We start from the raw sequence: 15,927 nt of genomic DNA, 5'->3' as shown, positions 1-15,927 counted from the left end.
GGGGGTTGTAGTGAGCTGGGTGTTGGCCTCTTGTCTCGTGTAATTAGTGATAGAACTAGAGGGAATGGTTTTAAGCTGTGCTAGGGTAGATTCAGTCTGAACATTAGGAAATATTACTTCTCAGAAAGGGTAGTCAGGCATTGGAATGCACTGCCCAGGGAGGTGGTAGAGTCACTGACAATGGGAGTGTTCAAGAAACGTCTGGATGTTGTGTTGATGAATATGATTTAGCTGGGAAGTATTGGTAATGGTTGGACTAGATGATTTTGTAGGTCTTTTCCAACCTTGATAATTCTGTGATTCTGTGAGTGCTGCCTCATTCTGGAGCTGCATTTTAATCTGGTTTTCATAATCAGGGCTCTGTTCTTTCTCTTTATGACATTTTTAATATTCTATAATTTAAAGGAGCACAATGAGGTGGCTTCAGTTTGTAGGTTGTACCAACTGCTGCTTGCTTGTGTTTCCATCTTCTTTATAGTTCTTCCTCACCATCAGGATTTGGGCTGGGGTCCTATACTCGCCTCCCTCCAAGTTCCTGAGCTAACCATGGAAGAATTCCTGCAGGAGTGTTTGTCCTTAGGAAGCTACTTGACCCTCTATGTCTACCTGCTGCAATGCCTGAACACTGACCAAACTCTTACCAATGAAATGAAGATCCTAATCACCATCAGCAAGTGGCTGGAGCAAGTGTATCCAAGGTATGGAGCTCAGGGCTTCTGTCTATACCCTTTTAAACATGGCTGTGGTTGTATAGTCAGTGTAATCAATCAGGCTGCTGATGGAAATGGCCAGTCTTTCCATACCTTCTGTTAGTCTGCTCGTCCCCTGGTGCCAACACTAGTACTTTCTGTGGTGGAACAGAAGAAGGAATTTTACATTAACATTTCTTGTTTGGTTTGGTTTAGTTTCCCCTTGAAGAAGCTTGATTTCACTGGTAGCCTTGTGCTGAATTCAAATGATTTCAAGCAAATAACTCTGAGTTCCACTTTCCTGGATGTCCACTAGGTGGGATGAATTATACGTTAAATATTCAGCTGAACACTCAAAGCTTGATGTGGACCAGATCTGAGCTCTGTGAAGTTAGTGTTGCTATAAAACAACTTAATAGGTAATTGGGTTCAGGCAGGAGGGAATGGATGGCTTGTAATAGCTTTGGGTTTAAAGCGATGGTACTTTGTATTTAAAGCATGTAAGAACTGGCTTTACTGTTACTTACTATTGCTGCTGAAATTACCAGAAATTAGCCAACATATTGATAATTATTTTGCTGTGAAAGAGCACTGTAGGAAAATGCACATTCCTCTGTTTCTTGAAATTAAAAGAATACTTTGGCTCTTGTAGGTTACCATGTAGTTGCACTGTTTTTATTGCTAAAGTGGAAAGAAGATAGATAGCAAAGCACCTTTACGTTGCAAATTAACACTTGTTCTTAACATCAAAGCTGAGGGTGTCTGGGATGGGAAGTAACTGGGTGGAGTCATTTGATGATAACTCTGATGCAGAAAACTCGTGCCTGTGCTATATGTGGAAACTCTGAGCTTGTTAGTTTAAGCTGCAGTCTCAGTCTGTGTAGGGGAAGATTAAAAATACCAGAGGGGAAACTTGACTTTGTGCTTTGCTCAACAAAAGTTTCCTTTTTGAGAAGAATCTAAATTGTTGGGTAAGCAACAGCTATTTCTTCCTAAGGTTTGTTTTGGTTTTGTTTTGGTTTTTTGCTGGTAAGTAAAGGAGAGAAGCTTCCCTAAAAAAAATTTTAGGCAGATTTAAATCCATTTCAGGTTGCAGTATCTTTATTCTGAGATTTAAAGCCTACAAGGAAGCCTTGTTTATTGTTCTTTTGCAAGCGATGGAAACCTGCGAGCTGATATTGGCATCAAGTTTGTAACAATAGCAGTTATATCAATGTAACTGGGATAATATGGCTATACTAGCTTAATATATTAAGATTAGCATTTACCATTTGAATTCTCCATGGTCCTCATGAGGAGAGACACAAACTTCTTAACCAGTGCTCCTGCCTTTTTAAAAATCTTTTGTTTTGTTTTATTTTTTTATATCTTGCTTATAGCTCAGCAAAGGAAGAGGCGAAGCTGTTCCTTTGGTGGCACAAAGCTATGCAGTTATCCTTAATTCAGATAGAGCAAGATGATGCCATTGTGATGGAGTCTGTCATTCGGACACTGCTGTCCATCCAGGGCAGGCAGAGTCAGCTGGCTGAGGAGAGACTCACTTCTGGAATACTTGGAGCTATTGGGCTGGGCAGGAGGTCTCCTTTGTCACCCAGGTAGGAATTGAAGCTGCAGTGAATTAAATGATGCATGATCCATAAAAAGAAGCTGCAGAATGGATCAAGACAGCACAGGGCAATCTCAAAAGATGTTCTGAATCCCAACTGCCCCCATATCTCTGAAAACTGTCAGAAAAACTGTTTAGACAGAAAAAACTGTCATGAGTGTTTGACACTCATGAAGTGACATTCATGAAGAAGTGCGTATGAGCTTCTTGTTCAAGTCTGTAGTGCAAAAATAAAGGAAGTGCAGCTGTGATTCTGGCTTAATGTTAATTTCTAGTGGAGCTGTGGTTGACATCACAAGAATTTTGTATGACCACATGCACATTGCCTTTTCTGTATGGGCCTTGAGCTGCTGGAAAATACTAAGAGAAAAATCAAACATCTCCCTAATTAATATTCAGTTTGTTTTATAAAACATGCTGAGTTTGGTTGTTACTTACTAAAATGAAGTTCAGCATGGAAAAAAGACCAGTAAAAAATATATGAACGTTTGTGGAACACCAATTCAGGGCAGTACTTTGATCAATGTGAAGTTTTTAGGAACCTCTGAGATGCATCCCTATGCTGAAATCTTAATCCTGTTCAACTCATCTTTTAGTTTGGGTGATGGGGATGTCTCAAAGCCCAACAAAGGGAGGAGTATGTCAGATGTGACATCAAGGCTGCAGCACAGCTTGGGGCAGATGTAACCTCTCATTTGCGTGGTAGCTTGTGTGTATGATGTAATGTACATGTGACAATGATATTCTTTCCTTAATGCATTACAAATGATCTTCTGAAGCTGTTAAGTGTGTTCCTCATGCAAACGATCTCTCATGGGGTAGAACTTATCTGCTGTTGAGGACTTCACAATTGACACCACTTTCTCTCCCTGCTCTCTTTCCATCTGCAAGGTTTCGGCTGGTTGCCCGCAGTTTGTCTGCCTTCCTCCTGGTGCAGATTCCTGCAGAGGGTCAAGTCCGCCTGAAAGCAGGCTCAGAACCAAGGCTGACACAGAAGGCCCAGCAGGTAGCGTGTGCCAGTCTTTGGCTTCTTGAATTGTCCTCTTCCTGTGCTACAGAGACAATGTCAACTTGGAAATTGTAGTGTTATTAATGGGAGCAAAATGATACCTTGATGAAAGTCAACTATTCCTGTCAGGCTATTCTTATTGAAATCTTCAAGCATGTTACGTTTTTTGTTTTGGTAGTAAGTAAGCAATCATTGCAAGCCTTGGTAGAATGCTTTTTGTGCTTGTCTTGGGATGGCAACAACTTGCAAAATAAGGTGGATTGAAATAGTACACCTGACTGTATTTTATGAGTGTTCTGTTCAAAACATACTAGGCTCTTTAGTAGGTAATGATCTTCCAGTGGAGTCTTTCTCGTGATGTCTCATGAACTGGTTTGTTGTGGGCCAAAATGCACACAGCTAACGTAATTTTTTTCCTTGTGTCTGTAGGCACTGAGTGCTCTTGAATCAATGGCATCGAACAAACAGTATGTGGATTTTCAAGAGCAGATCTCCCAGGCTTCTCTGTTCATCAAGCATCCTGAACATTGTCTTCGAGATGGCAATAACCTTTTGGCTCTCCTTATAAACACCCTGTACCCAGAAGTGCATTATTTGGACTGCATACGGTAGCAGCACTGAGCTCACAAAACAATCATGCAGTGTTGATTATTCTGGTTTACATTTAAAAGTTGTTCCTGCACAAGTAATTTTTACCTTAAAGAGTTCTGGTTGAAGTAAGTCAGAAGTGTGAGTGGGAGCTGCACACAGGCAAATTTCATGCTCTCTAGGGTTTCTTTTTCCTTTAAAGCTCTTAGGATATTTAGGCCTGTGTAACTGTTTAGTTTTTATCAACTGAAAACAGTTGGAATATGTTCCTGTGCAAGGTGCACATGTAAGGGGATAAATGTACAGACCATTAGACTGCAAAGCCCGTTCTTGTTTCTTGTAGCATCTTACATTTCTGTTGCTTTGTGCCTTTTTCATTTTCCTGTGTGTCATCATTTGAGCCAGTGCAAAGTGAGTATGTGTGTGGGGGGGAGGGGTGTGTATTATACAGTTTTCGACTCTCTTAGTGGAGTACCTCTAAAGCTTATGTGAGTGTGTGTGTGTGCAGGGAGATTTGTCCCTGCATTTCAACAGGTGGTATTTTAAAGTTTGACTCTTTTGATATTCCACAGAACTCCGTAGTTTAAAGGCATGCCTGCAATCTTCTCCCGTGTCTGTAAACACAAACTGAAAACTGAACTAAAGAACTTTGCTTTCTCCTACTTCCTGAATATTACTGAGTCTGCCTCCATACTGGTTGGTTAAACAAAAGAGATTTCTGGCCACGTTGTTTCTAAGTCAGGTGATGTGTACAGACTGATTTTTCTGCATCCTCGGTGTCCAGGAGGGAAGAAGTTATGTTCTTGCTGGATGATATTCCTTAATTCTGAAAATCTAGATATTTAGGAGATTTATTAAGTGGACACCACTGAAGTTTGTTCTTCCTAGCTGAGCATGACATGGAAGGACTTCAGATGACACTGTGAAAAGCTATTTAGCTTGTTTTAAATCACTTTGTTAAAACTGTATAAACTATGAGCCTGTAAATCTATTGTTTTGCTGAATGATCACTGTTATTCTTGCTTTGTCTGATGTTGCACCTTCTGTCCAGTGGAAGCAGAAAGTGAGTTTCCCTGCTTGCTCGTGTGACGTTGGCCTTCCCATGGCTGATCTATTTGAGGTTGCCCAAGGTCCTACATTATCAATCCGTGCACCTCTACAAAGGAAGTGAAAAACAGTGAAAGCATCTTCTCTTTCTGCATTAAGTGTGCCTTTGTGTTCAGAACATGTAACCATGTTTAAGCATTTGTTCAGGTCACTTGGGGATAATAGATGTTTAATAATGGATTATTTTGCAGTCTTGCTCTTAGCTGTGATTTTGGTGCTGGAGGGCAAACCACCTTTTTCTTCTCGACAAATCTGGCTAATTGTGCCAGCTGTGTCATCAGATCCAGGTGTGGTTTTAGGCTCACAGGTAGAGCAAATAACTGTATGTGTATATATATGTACACCTCTCTGTATATTAACCAGGTAAGGGTGCAGCATGGTTTCTGACATCTCCTTTGGGAAACTGATGCCTGGAAGAATACGTGCTGCTGCTTTTTGAACCCCTGCAATGAGTTAAAAGCACTGGTTTATTAGTTTCAGCATTACTGATCAGTTGCATTAAAAATAAAAACACATAAAAATGTGAAGAATGGAGAGAGATATTTGACATATGTATTTGACATGCACTTTTGAAAGAAGGTATTGTTTCAGCTGTCGAGTTTTTACAGATGTGTTTATAATATCCTATGTCTGAAAAAAAAAAAAAGACAAAAAAAAACAACAAACAACTGTGCAAAATAAAAAAGAAAAATGGGTAATTTGTGACAAATGCTGTGGTATTTTCAACTTGCTGGAAGAGACGGCATCTGAGTTTAAAGTATGATGGGGGAATGCCATGCAGGTGCTTAGTTGATGGAGGTTTGGAGGGTCTTGTCTTTTGATGTCATGTGCTTAACATGAATGTGACACAACTGTCTGGTTTAGTGACCAGACCCCATGAGAAAGCTCATCCATATAACGACAGAAATAATGCTTCTATGGTGTAGCAAAAGTTCACGGAGCCTTGTGATGGTTGTAGGTTTGTACACAGGTTCAGTTCTTTCAGCTGACCCAGACCATGCGATCTGGCATTTGTTCCAAGCAGGAGGAAGCAGGCATTGCAGAGGGAAATGGGCAAAAACTCTACCTTTGGTGCCTGTCCTTGACTGCAGCTGCTGTGATACACATTTGCTGGCTGTAGTCAGTGTGTGAGATGCAGATAACATGCAACAGGGCATGCTTTCTGCATAGTAGGTTGTGTGGAGCATGACATTGGATGGCTCCTATTTGCAAGCAGGACCATAGGCTTGATGGTAGTTGAAGCAGAAAGTTTGTGCTCCTGGCCTGGGATGCTCATTACTATAAGTGTCTTTGCTTTAAAGTCCTGTGTTAAGTCTCATCAGAGATGGAAAACACGCTCCTACAAGGCTTGTTTGACCCATGCATCAGTCAACAGCAGTCCTATGTTCAATGGGGGAAAGGCACCCTAAGATGATCCAGCTTTGTACAGAGCAGATGGGGGTTCAGACCATGCAAGCAGATGTGGGTGGGACAGCCCAGCTCCTCAGCTGCATCGTGCTGCAGGTTGTTCTGTCGGCAGGCTGTGGCTGCTGCCGCATCTACGGTCAAAGTTCTCATAGGTGGAGTCCTGAGGCTGTGACCTGGGGGTGGAAAACGGGAAGCTTTCATTGATGTGTTGACAAATACAGTCTATGGCACAGTGTTGTTTAGATACACACGTGGTGCTATACGTATCCTGCTGAGATGAATCTATTTCTAGGATAAGGTGAGGGAGAGAGACCCCAGATAGCTTGTGCTGGAAGGGAGCAAATCCAAGCACATACTGTCCTCAGATACACTTTCTGTCTGTCTAACCTAAGGATTGTCTTATGTTTTTACCCATCTGTCACCAGTTTGGCTCACAGAGCTCTCAGGAGTCTCCAGGAGTGGAGTTGCTTTGGGTATTGGGAGATGCTGGTGATGCTGTGGGAGGATGGACTATTTGGTATCTCCATTTTTCCATGCTTGGCAGAACACATCAGTTCTGGCACAAGCTCTGCTTCTGCCCAACCAGAAACTGGAGATCTTATGCTACTTTAGTGTGATATCCTAACACTAAATTTCTGGTCATCCCTTGCTTCTGCTGCATCTGTGTCTCTCCAAGTTCCTTGTCCTTAAGGGCTGTTCTCAGTTGCCTCCCAAGCTTTGGTTCTTTGCTCGACCGTCAGCCCAACCCTGTCCTCATCCCAAGAGCCTGTTATGAGGCCAGAGGTTGTAGCCAAGACAGAGGACAAATTGCGTTCCTCTCCTTGCCATCTCTACCCTCCTGCTGGATGATGTGAGTAGAAGGTGGGATACTCTTACCAGGCCAGGCTGGATGGAGCAGTGGAAGAACCTGTTAAATGAAAGTAGATACACAAGTTAACAGGGTGATCTGGGAAGCCAGGACTGACTGAGAGCCATAGGGCAACATGCACTAACTGATAACTGATACTCTGCTGAATGGTTCATTGGTGCCAGGAATCATCTCTGGCCTGAGCTGTTGGAGCCCCACATACAGCAGGGGCTTGTCTGATTCTTATCTGCAGCATCACATTGTGGGTTACCAGTCTGATGTTGGAAATAGAGATACATACCTCTGGGGAACAGGGTCAAGCACAGTATCACCAGCAAAACAAGGACCTTAATTCCCAAAGGCACAAAAATTAGGATCAGGAAAAAGGAGCTGTTGGGTGCTTTGAATTTATAGAAGTAGACCGTCCCCTCTGCTCTCCCGTGGCTGTTGACAGCCGTGCAGGTGTATTTGCCATCGTGTGTCAGGTACTGGAGCTCCTTGGTGACACGGTGGTTCATGTTAGTGACCGAGGTGAGGTTGCTGGAGTGGGGACTGGTCCAAGTCAGGGCAGGTGCTGGTTCACCCTCAGCAGTGCAGCTGGCTTTGAAGGTGTGATCCCCGTTGGAGCTGACTGTGATGTTAATGATCCTGGGGGAAGCTGTGGGGGAAATTACAGGAAAAGATGGGGAATACATCAGGTTTCAGTGATGGGTGACTTGGAAGGGACCCTTAGAGGCCCTCAGGTCCCACTCTGTGCAGTGCACAGGGACATCCACAGTTCCATCAGTGCTCACAGCCTATCCAGCCTGACCTTGGGGGTCTGCAGGATGGGGCACCACCACCTCTCCCCTGTGCCAGGGGTCCATAATGAGAACAAACTGTGTTGTGTATCTGTGTGTTTTGGTGAACAAACTGACCTCTAAAGCCTTATTTAACTCCTGTCCTTTGTACTACAGGGCTCCGTTCCCAAAGCAGGGAGCAGTGGGGGAACCAGGCTTATGCAGTACCTGCATTCTGCTCCTCTCGTTGTTGTTGTTGCCCTGTCAGACTAGGCTCTCTGTGGGAGATTTCAGATATATCCCTTCCTTGCAGTGTGCACATCACTTCAGACTGGATGCCCACAGTGAGTATTCCCTGCCAAAATGATACAAATCCTACTCAGGGCTGACCAGACCTGGAAAAGCCAATGTTTCAGAAGAACAAACATCTCAGATCCCCTTCTGTCATCATCTCATCACTTTGGGGTGGCTTTGCTTCCCTGGTAACTTTATGCTGTCTTACCAGTCAAATGCAGCTTTATCCCGTTCCTGCTTTCATACTTGTCGTGGATGTCCCCAGATAACTCCACACGGCAGAAGTACCTCTCGCTGTCACTCCAGGTCAGGTTATCAATCCTGATGGAAAGGTCCTTGTGCCGGGGGTTGCCAAAGAGTTTGTATTTGTTTTTATAGCTGATGGCAGTCTTGCAGAGCTCGCTGGCACTCTGGCTGGTGCACTTAAACACTACAGTGCCATTGTATGGCTCCTTGATCCTCCAAATAGCAGTGAGGGTACGGTCAAAGGTTTTGTAAGGGTGTGTGAAGGTGCAAGGCAGAACAACCATCTTTCCGAGTTCACCCGTGACATCAGATGGGACGTGAATGGACCAGCTATTGCACTGCACACCTAGAAGCAACAGCAGACAAGGTTGTGTGTCTATATACATATATAAATAAATATATATATTTAATATACTTAGAGGTCTGGTGGCTTCGAGCACAAATCCAGTCAAATGCAGGTCCTCTGTGTTTGAGTGCATGCACACAGGAGGCTGCAAAGCAAGCAGCTCCCTGTTTATAGAGCAGGTTGACAACACGTGGCCTCCAGCTGCTTGTATCTTCTCATACAGGCCTTGTCCTGGACTCACAGGAGGGGAAGTTCTGGGTTTTCCAGCCAGGATGTCACGAACAGTTGGAATTTGGGCACCATAAATCCTTGTCATACTTAATGGTCACAGTAAATCCAAGCCACTGCCACCAGACCCAGTCTCATCAGTTCTGTCTGGTGATGAAAACAGCTTTCACCTGAATACATGTTCTCCAGCCTTGAAATATATCAGGAAAACTCAGTGTCTCATCCATTTCCCTTCTCCAGCAACCAATAACACCAACAAATAGCACTTGTAGGCAGCTCTTGCTATACAGATACCCATATCTATCAACTGTATTTCTGTTCGCAACAGCTGCAGCACCAGACTGTGGCTTCAGGAATGCCTCTGGCTAATTTCCTGCCTTCTATAACTTACACAGCGCTTCGTTAAATCAGGAGGCTTCACCTCCGTGGTTGAGAATAATTGGAGAAAAATGTAAATAATTTGCCTCCTGTAAATAAATCGCTGACTTCGCTGTGATCTGTGGGCATGCATCTGTCAGGTCGATCAAGTAAAGGCTAAGTTAAGATGGGTGCTTGTGTTTATGTCTTCTGTCCGTAATATTTTACAAATATCCCAGTGGCTGTGCAGGCAGTGTTAAAGTTATTGCGTGCTGCACAGCTGACAAAAGCCAAGGTAGGACTGTTTCTCTTCCATTAAGTTATTTAGCTGCAATTTATCCCAAGCCAGTATTTTAATTACTGAGAGTTGTGGTGCCTTTTGTCACTCTCTATAATGATATGATTGCTTTTAGCAGCCTGGATTATCTACTTTATAAGGCTATATGGCCATAGGAACTCCATGCTCTAAGCACAGTGCCCCACTGACAAAAACAAAGAACTCCAAGTACATCTACTAGATGTCAATGGAAAGGATTTGAGGTAATGATAACCAAATCAAGAGCTGGAGCCCACCACAGCCATTAAACTTGCTCCAGGAAACAGCCTGACAGTATATTTAACCAAATCCTGTTGACTTTAATACAACCTAAGTATATACTTGATGTTAACTGTGGGCTAAGGTGTACAGTGGAGCTGGAGCAAATTGTGTGCATTGCATATCAGCTCTGAGGGACATTAAACAGTATGAGATGGGGCTTCTGAGTGGTGAGAAAGATGAATGTTCCGCATGAGTTATAAAAGCAGAGGAAAAAGGAAAAAAAAAACCCAAAAAAAACCCAAAACCCTGATCAGATGGAACTGTAGCAAGCTCGGAACTCACCCTTCTTGAAGATGGAAAGGACGAACAGAAGAAACAGACTGTACTCTCTCATGCTGGTTGAGGTTCTCCACGGGGGTGTATCAGTAAACCAGAACTGCCTCTGCTACATCTGCACTGCTGATCTTGTCATCACAAAAGATTTTTTCCAGGGATGGAAGAAGCTGTGGTTTTCCTCTCCTTGGAGGGAATGAGTTGTCCAGCTGAACTGGCTCTGGTTTTATTAATAGTTTTGTGGTCAGTCATGTGCAAAATCCTCCCAGGCTGAGGGAGCTGGACCATGGATGGGGCTCTGGGCAGTGTCATCTACTGGGGCCACCCATCCCATGGCAGGATGGAGCTGGGAGGGCTTTAAGGTGCCTTCCATCCCAGTCATTCCAAACCAGGATGCTGCTGCTGAAGTAGGAGCTGTGGAATAGGATTAGAAAGATATCCTTTGTAGGACAGACCAAAAACCCATCATGCCTGGTAGTGTCAGCCTGAGAGGGAGCAGGGGCAGGTAGTTATGGGAAAGCAATCAAAACAAGTATGGATTGTGTAACAGCTCTTCTACGATTCCGAAGTGCTCCCCTCCCATTTAGTCACCATGCAATGCTAAATTTAACCTGGGAGCACATATTCCCCATCAGGTCTTAACCTGAGATTTGCTGCCCCCCGTTCCCAACATAGGAAGGTGTGATGTCTGATTGACCCTTATCTCGGCAGCTGGGCCACTGTAGGGCCCTTCTTCCCTCATCTCCCATCTCAGCACCGGCTCCTGCAGCAGGCAGAAGTGGGTGAGCGGCCGCTGGAGGGCTCCCGGAGCCCAGGGAAGAAGATGCTGCTGGGCTCCCAGGGGCTGCGCTTCCTTCCCCACGGCACTCCGCTCCCGAACTCTTTACACCGCTTTACACACAACCTCATGTTCCCATCTTAACTCCTTGCACAAATTGCTTCCAGAGCTGGGACGCGGAGATGAGATGATTTGTCAAAATTAGTGTGCTATTTGATTTTATCTGTTTGCGAGGTGAGCTTTTTGGTGCTGTCTCACAGCCCTTGGCGCAGAGGGTCTCAGTGGACTGAAGCAAAAGATTAAAGGGAAATCCGTGCTCAAAATGTGGTGGTTTTTTTTTTGACTAAGTGGTTTTAAAATAGAGACACCAGAAACACCTTTATCTTCTCTCTCACTCTTTTCAGCAGGCAAATTTCATTGGGTTCTGTCATACACATGGTCTTTATTAAAACCTCTGATGATGCAGTGTGTGCAAGCAAGAAACCATCTCTACTATCCGACCTCTTATTTCCACTAAGCCAAGGGGTGGGTTTATAAATGTTTATAAATACCTAAAGAGAGATGGGAGACAAATGGTTGAGGCCAGGCTCTTCTTGGTGGCAACAGGACAAGGAGCAGTGGCCTAAAACTTGAACATAGGAAATTCCATAATAACACATAGAAAACTTCTTTATGATAGGAGCTAGGAGCACTGGCTTACAACTCCATCTATCAGAGCAGAATTTTGCTCTTGTATCTTGCTTAACTGCCATGGTGTACACAAAGCCACCTTGATTTTCAGGGCATGGTTGAGGCTGAGTATAATCCTAGTCTTCTTCTGTAGGTGCCATATGATTCAAAATCTGTTATCTACAACCTTTTCTTCCAGTTCTGTGGAGTAGCTAGGAGGTGAGACTGGGGACCCAGAGGACTTTTCCTTCCTTCTGGTTTCTACTGGCAGAACCAGGAAGAAGTTGTGCCACACTGACCTTCTTGGAGCTGTTATGGGTTCTGCCATGCATCCATTTCATCTTCAAACCAACAGCAATGTTCCTAGAGTGCAAAGAAAGAGCAAGGGGAGGTAGGGATGGAAGGCATCAAGCCATGAGCTGTTCCTGTAGGTAACACTGATCCTGCTTCTTGGCACCAAGTGAACATGGTCATCACTACGTCAAGCTTCTACTGATCCAATTTGAAAGTCTTGCAGGTTCACTCACTTGCCTGTGGTTTTTGCTGAGCCTGTTACAAATGCTCCTGACCTGAGAAATTCTCCTGCTTGCCATATCGTCACTGTTACATCTTGGGCTGTTCCACTGCCAAAACTGTGGCAGTGAATTGATGAGCAGCTATGGGCTGCTGGCACGCCCCTGTCACCTCTGCTAAAATGTCAGCTAAAGAAAGTCAGGTGTGCATTTGGATACCTCTCACCTAGCAGGCAATTACTTCAGGAAAAACAGCTTCTATGTGAGTGTGGACAGAACTTAATGGATGGAAGGAGAAATAGCATCTCACTGTTAAGATGTCTGTTGAATTCTACATGTTCACATATCGAGATGGAGAACATCTCATCTCTCAGACCAATGTGTTTCTTCCCGCTCAGCTGGCTGTTTAAAGCTCCATGCTCTGAGCATCAAGAACTGGGTTTGGAATGGATGTATTCAGGCAGGGACATGGTTTATTCAACCTCACCCATACCAACAGGACAAGAATTATACAAAAGAATGAGCCTGAGGCTATGTGAGCACCAACAAACACCTTCTGCAGGCAGCAATAGAGCTCAGGATGATGCAAGCTTTTATTACGTGGTTCTATGATTCTACAGACTTGCAGATGTTAAAGTGGGATTGCCTCATCTCAGCATTGGCCCATCATGGTATTACCTGCATTATTTTCAACAATTTTTTCCTGAACTTAGTTCCAAAACCTGAACCTGACATAGCATCAGATTACTATGGATGGTAGAAAGGAGTGAGGGAGGGCATGGTGCCCATGAGCCCTCCCAGGAAAACCTGGTAGGAAAGGTGAGATATGGACGTGAGTTCAAGCTGCTGATGTAATAAATGAGGCACTCTGATGAGCTGCACCCAGAAGCAATGTTCTTTGACAGCCTTGACCTGTTGTCCTGGGGGTGTCTTCTGGACTGGACAGGCAGGAGAATTGGGCCCATGTGAACCTAATAAACCTCTCCTGCAGGGAGACCTCACTGTGGCCTTACAGTACTTGAAGGGAGTGTATAAACAGGAGGGAGAACATTACATTACATCTGATTACAAGGGTGGACAGTGATAGGACAAGGGGGAATGGTTTTAAACTGAGACAGGGGAGGTTTAGATTGGATCTTAGGAGAAAGTTTTTCACACAGAGTGTGGTGACGCACTGGAACAGGTTGCCCAAGGAGGCTGTGGATGCCCCATCCCTGCAGGCATTCAAGGCCAGGCTGGATGTGGCTCTGGGCAGCCTGGGCTGGTGGATGGCAACCCTGCACATAGCAGGGGGTTGAAACCAGATGATCACTGTGGTCCTTTTCAACCCAGGCCATTCTATGATTCTACGTTTCATTGCAGTTAAATCTGAAGGTGAGTAAAAGGCAGAGGCACATGTATTTTAAAGGCATTGTAGACACTTCTTGCCTGACAGGAGCACTGCAAACACACTGCAGTTCATGACCTGCATGAAGGTGGCCTTTACTTGAATCACGAAATCACAGAATCTTAGCATCATAGCACCACATGATCACAGCATAATACCGTGGCTTGGGTTGCAAGGTCCCTTAGAGTCCATCCAGTTCCAACCTCTTTGCCATGGGTAGAGTTGCCACTTGAGAGCTCAGGTTTCCTGGGCCTCCATCCAACCAAGACCAGCACCTTCCTAGCTGATACTGGAATAAAGTGAGATGGACGTAGCAACTCCACTTGCCCTGATGGTGTGACCTGTCCCAGAAGAAGAAATCATTTTCGCTATGTATATCAGAGTTTTCCTAGATGACAAGATAAAGATGAGATTGTGTTGCGGCTTTATTTGGAGTTATTGTTCTAGAGTTCAGCTTGCTGAGAGGTTCTGGTATTTTAATTGGTGCAGACAACGTAGTTAAATAGAACATAACAGTAAAATGTTACTGCCTGTGTGTTTATTCTTTGTCTTCACCTCAGGAAACATTTCTGGTAGCAAATGGAACATATAGCTGCAACAGAGGGCAAACAGTTTGCAGCATTTCTCCAGCGCACTTCCTGCCTTCAGATGAAGATTCTTACTGATACCTGTATTGGTTGGTGTCCAAGGCTGATGATTTTTCTTTCTGTGCTGTTTATATGGAGATCTGCCTGGTGGGAAGGTCCCAGCAATGGAGCACCAACAAGAGGCATGTGAGCTGTAGCGTATATAAAAATTTGCTCTTTCTTCTTTCGATCTTGATACCAGAGAAGTGTTCCCAAAGGCCAGCGCTAACACTTTAGGGACAATGTAACCTTTACTTAATTGCTCAATTGCCATAACCTTGCATGGTGCTTTAGACACCAAGTGAGATAAGGTTCCTGCCCAGGGGAGCTCGCACTCATTTAGCGCGATGCATTACGGCATTGACTCCTGGGATGAAGATCAGAGGCTGATAACAGGGAGAAGTGCTTTGAAGAGTTCATTGTTCTCATCAGTTCTCACCACAGTGGGGTTGAAGCAAACAATGGATCAATTTGCATCACTTCATACACCTTTCTCGCAAGCAGCTGTACAAGTGGCTGTTGACTCACCAGTAGGACTTTGCTGGAAGCTTGGTGCTCCTGTCAAGGCAAGAATAGAAAGCAAGGTTGCACCAGGGGAGGTAACATGGAGCACAGTGGAGAAGCTGAGAAACCACAGTTGGAAAGTGAGGTGAAAAAGAGGAAACTTGGGGCTGGGCCGAAGTCTGGGTGGCCCTTCTACCAGGTGGACCTTTCCATTAAGGCAATTCTCTATTCTCTGATCCTGAACCCTACTTCTGTTGCTTGAATTTAGGCCATGGTCCTTCCTTGCCTTAAAGTTATTGACTTAACCCCATGGTTAATATGAAGGGGAAGAACAGTCATATGCCTTCTCTGAGGTGCCGTTATTCAGTCACCTGTCAAGCTTCATTATATTGAATAATGAGGCCTTTGGCCCTATTTCTGTTTGAGTATGTAAGTAAGTGATTCTCAGGTACCATTTGAATGCTTTTGGATGGGTTCCCAGGAGAATTTACATCCCGGAAAGCTTTGTGACATACGTGAAGGCACCTGTCTTCTCCAGCTCTGGTGTAGTTACTTCTCACATCACCAGGAGACATTTGTCAAAGTGTTTTTGAAGAGCACGTGTGTGAAGGCAGAGAAGTTTGGGTGGATTTTGTCCATTGCTTGCTTCATGTAGAAGCACGGGTTTCTGCAAGCCTTACAACTAGCCATCATTCTTTGAAAGGACAATGGAATAAATGAGCTTGCAGAACTTGCCAGTGCGATTATCAGTTACAGGCAAATGGCTCCCTCTGACCTCCTTAGCTTTATTACGCAAATCTACAACACACGAGTTAGCGGCCTCCTCTGGGAGCAGGATTGTTGTAAGGACAATGTGCCTCCTGCACAACATTCTTGCTGACATTCCTCTTCTGGTATTATAGACTTCAAACCCCCTTGGCTTGCTATGTGCTTCAAGCTTGAAGGACGGATTGGATTTGCATGATTGGTCTATGTGAGTCCTGTGAATTCCTGCTTGTTTGCAGAATGGCCACCCTGGGAGGCAACAGTGCTTACAGCTGCAATTTTCAGCTATGCTGGACAGGAGGTGATGGGTAG

The 15,927-nt window shown here is 44.4% G+C and overlaps 2 protein-coding genes across 6 annotated transcripts in view; one reads left to right on the top strand and one right to left on the bottom strand.

The window, feature by feature from the left end:
• EPG5 (ectopic P-granules 5 autophagy tethering factor) overlaps positions 1-5,697 on the top strand; it is a 51,146-nt gene extending 45,449 nt beyond the window's left edge. For all 5 annotated transcript variants that reach the window (XM_015848199.3, XM_015848198.3, XM_085528189.1 and 2 more), the window contains exons 41-44: positions 479-698; positions 2,069-2,284; positions 3,187-3,301; positions 3,734-5,697. In XM_015848199.3, coding sequence (XP_015703685.2) covers positions 479-698; positions 2,069-2,284; positions 3,187-3,301; positions 3,734-3,916 — 734 coding nt within the window. In that variant the 3' untranslated portion in view covers positions 3,917-5,697. The remainder of the gene's footprint in view (positions 1-478; positions 699-2,068; positions 2,285-3,186; positions 3,302-3,733) is intronic.
• SIGLEC15 (sialic acid binding Ig like lectin 15) lies at positions 5,430-10,575 on the bottom strand. The gene is made up of 5 exons (XM_015848200.3): positions 10,384-10,575; positions 8,535-8,918; positions 7,555-7,911; positions 7,283-7,313; positions 5,430-6,579 (listed from the first exon to the last, which is right to left on the bottom strand). The coding sequence occupies exons 1-5, from the start codon at positions 10,433-10,435 to the stop codon at positions 6,483-6,485; spliced, it is 921 nt and encodes a 306-aa protein (XP_015703686.2). The 5' UTR covers positions 10,436-10,575; the 3' UTR covers positions 5,430-6,482.
• Positions 10,576-15,927: the final 5,352 nt, after the last annotated feature.

Source organism: Coturnix japonica, chromosome Z (assembly GCF_054131305.1).
Source record: "Coturnix japonica strain WE chromosome Z, WE-NBRP24, whole genome shotgun sequence".
In the NCBI taxonomy this organism is placed as follows: Eukaryota; Metazoa; Chordata; class Aves; order Galliformes; family Phasianidae; genus Coturnix; species Coturnix japonica.
Note: the sequence above shows the minus strand (reverse complement) of the source record. Positions and strands in the feature narration are given on the sequence as shown.

What these genes read in the sequence shown, in the direction of transcription:
- SIGLEC15 (XM_015848200.3), bottom strand. Translation starts at nt 10,435, where the DNA reads ATGAGAGAGTACAGTCTGTTTCTTCTGTTCGTCCTTTCCATCTTCAAG. An exon ending in CTTGACCCTGTTCCCCAGAG is followed by an intron (nt 7,314 to 7,554) that starts GTATGTATCTCT and finishes TTCATTTAACAG; the next exon opens with GTTCTTCCACTGCTCCATCC. An exon ending in GCTCCATCCAGCCTGGCCTG is followed by an intron (nt 6,580 to 7,282) that starts GTAAGAGTATCC and finishes TTCCACCCCCAG; the next exon opens with GTCACAGCCTCAGGACTCCA.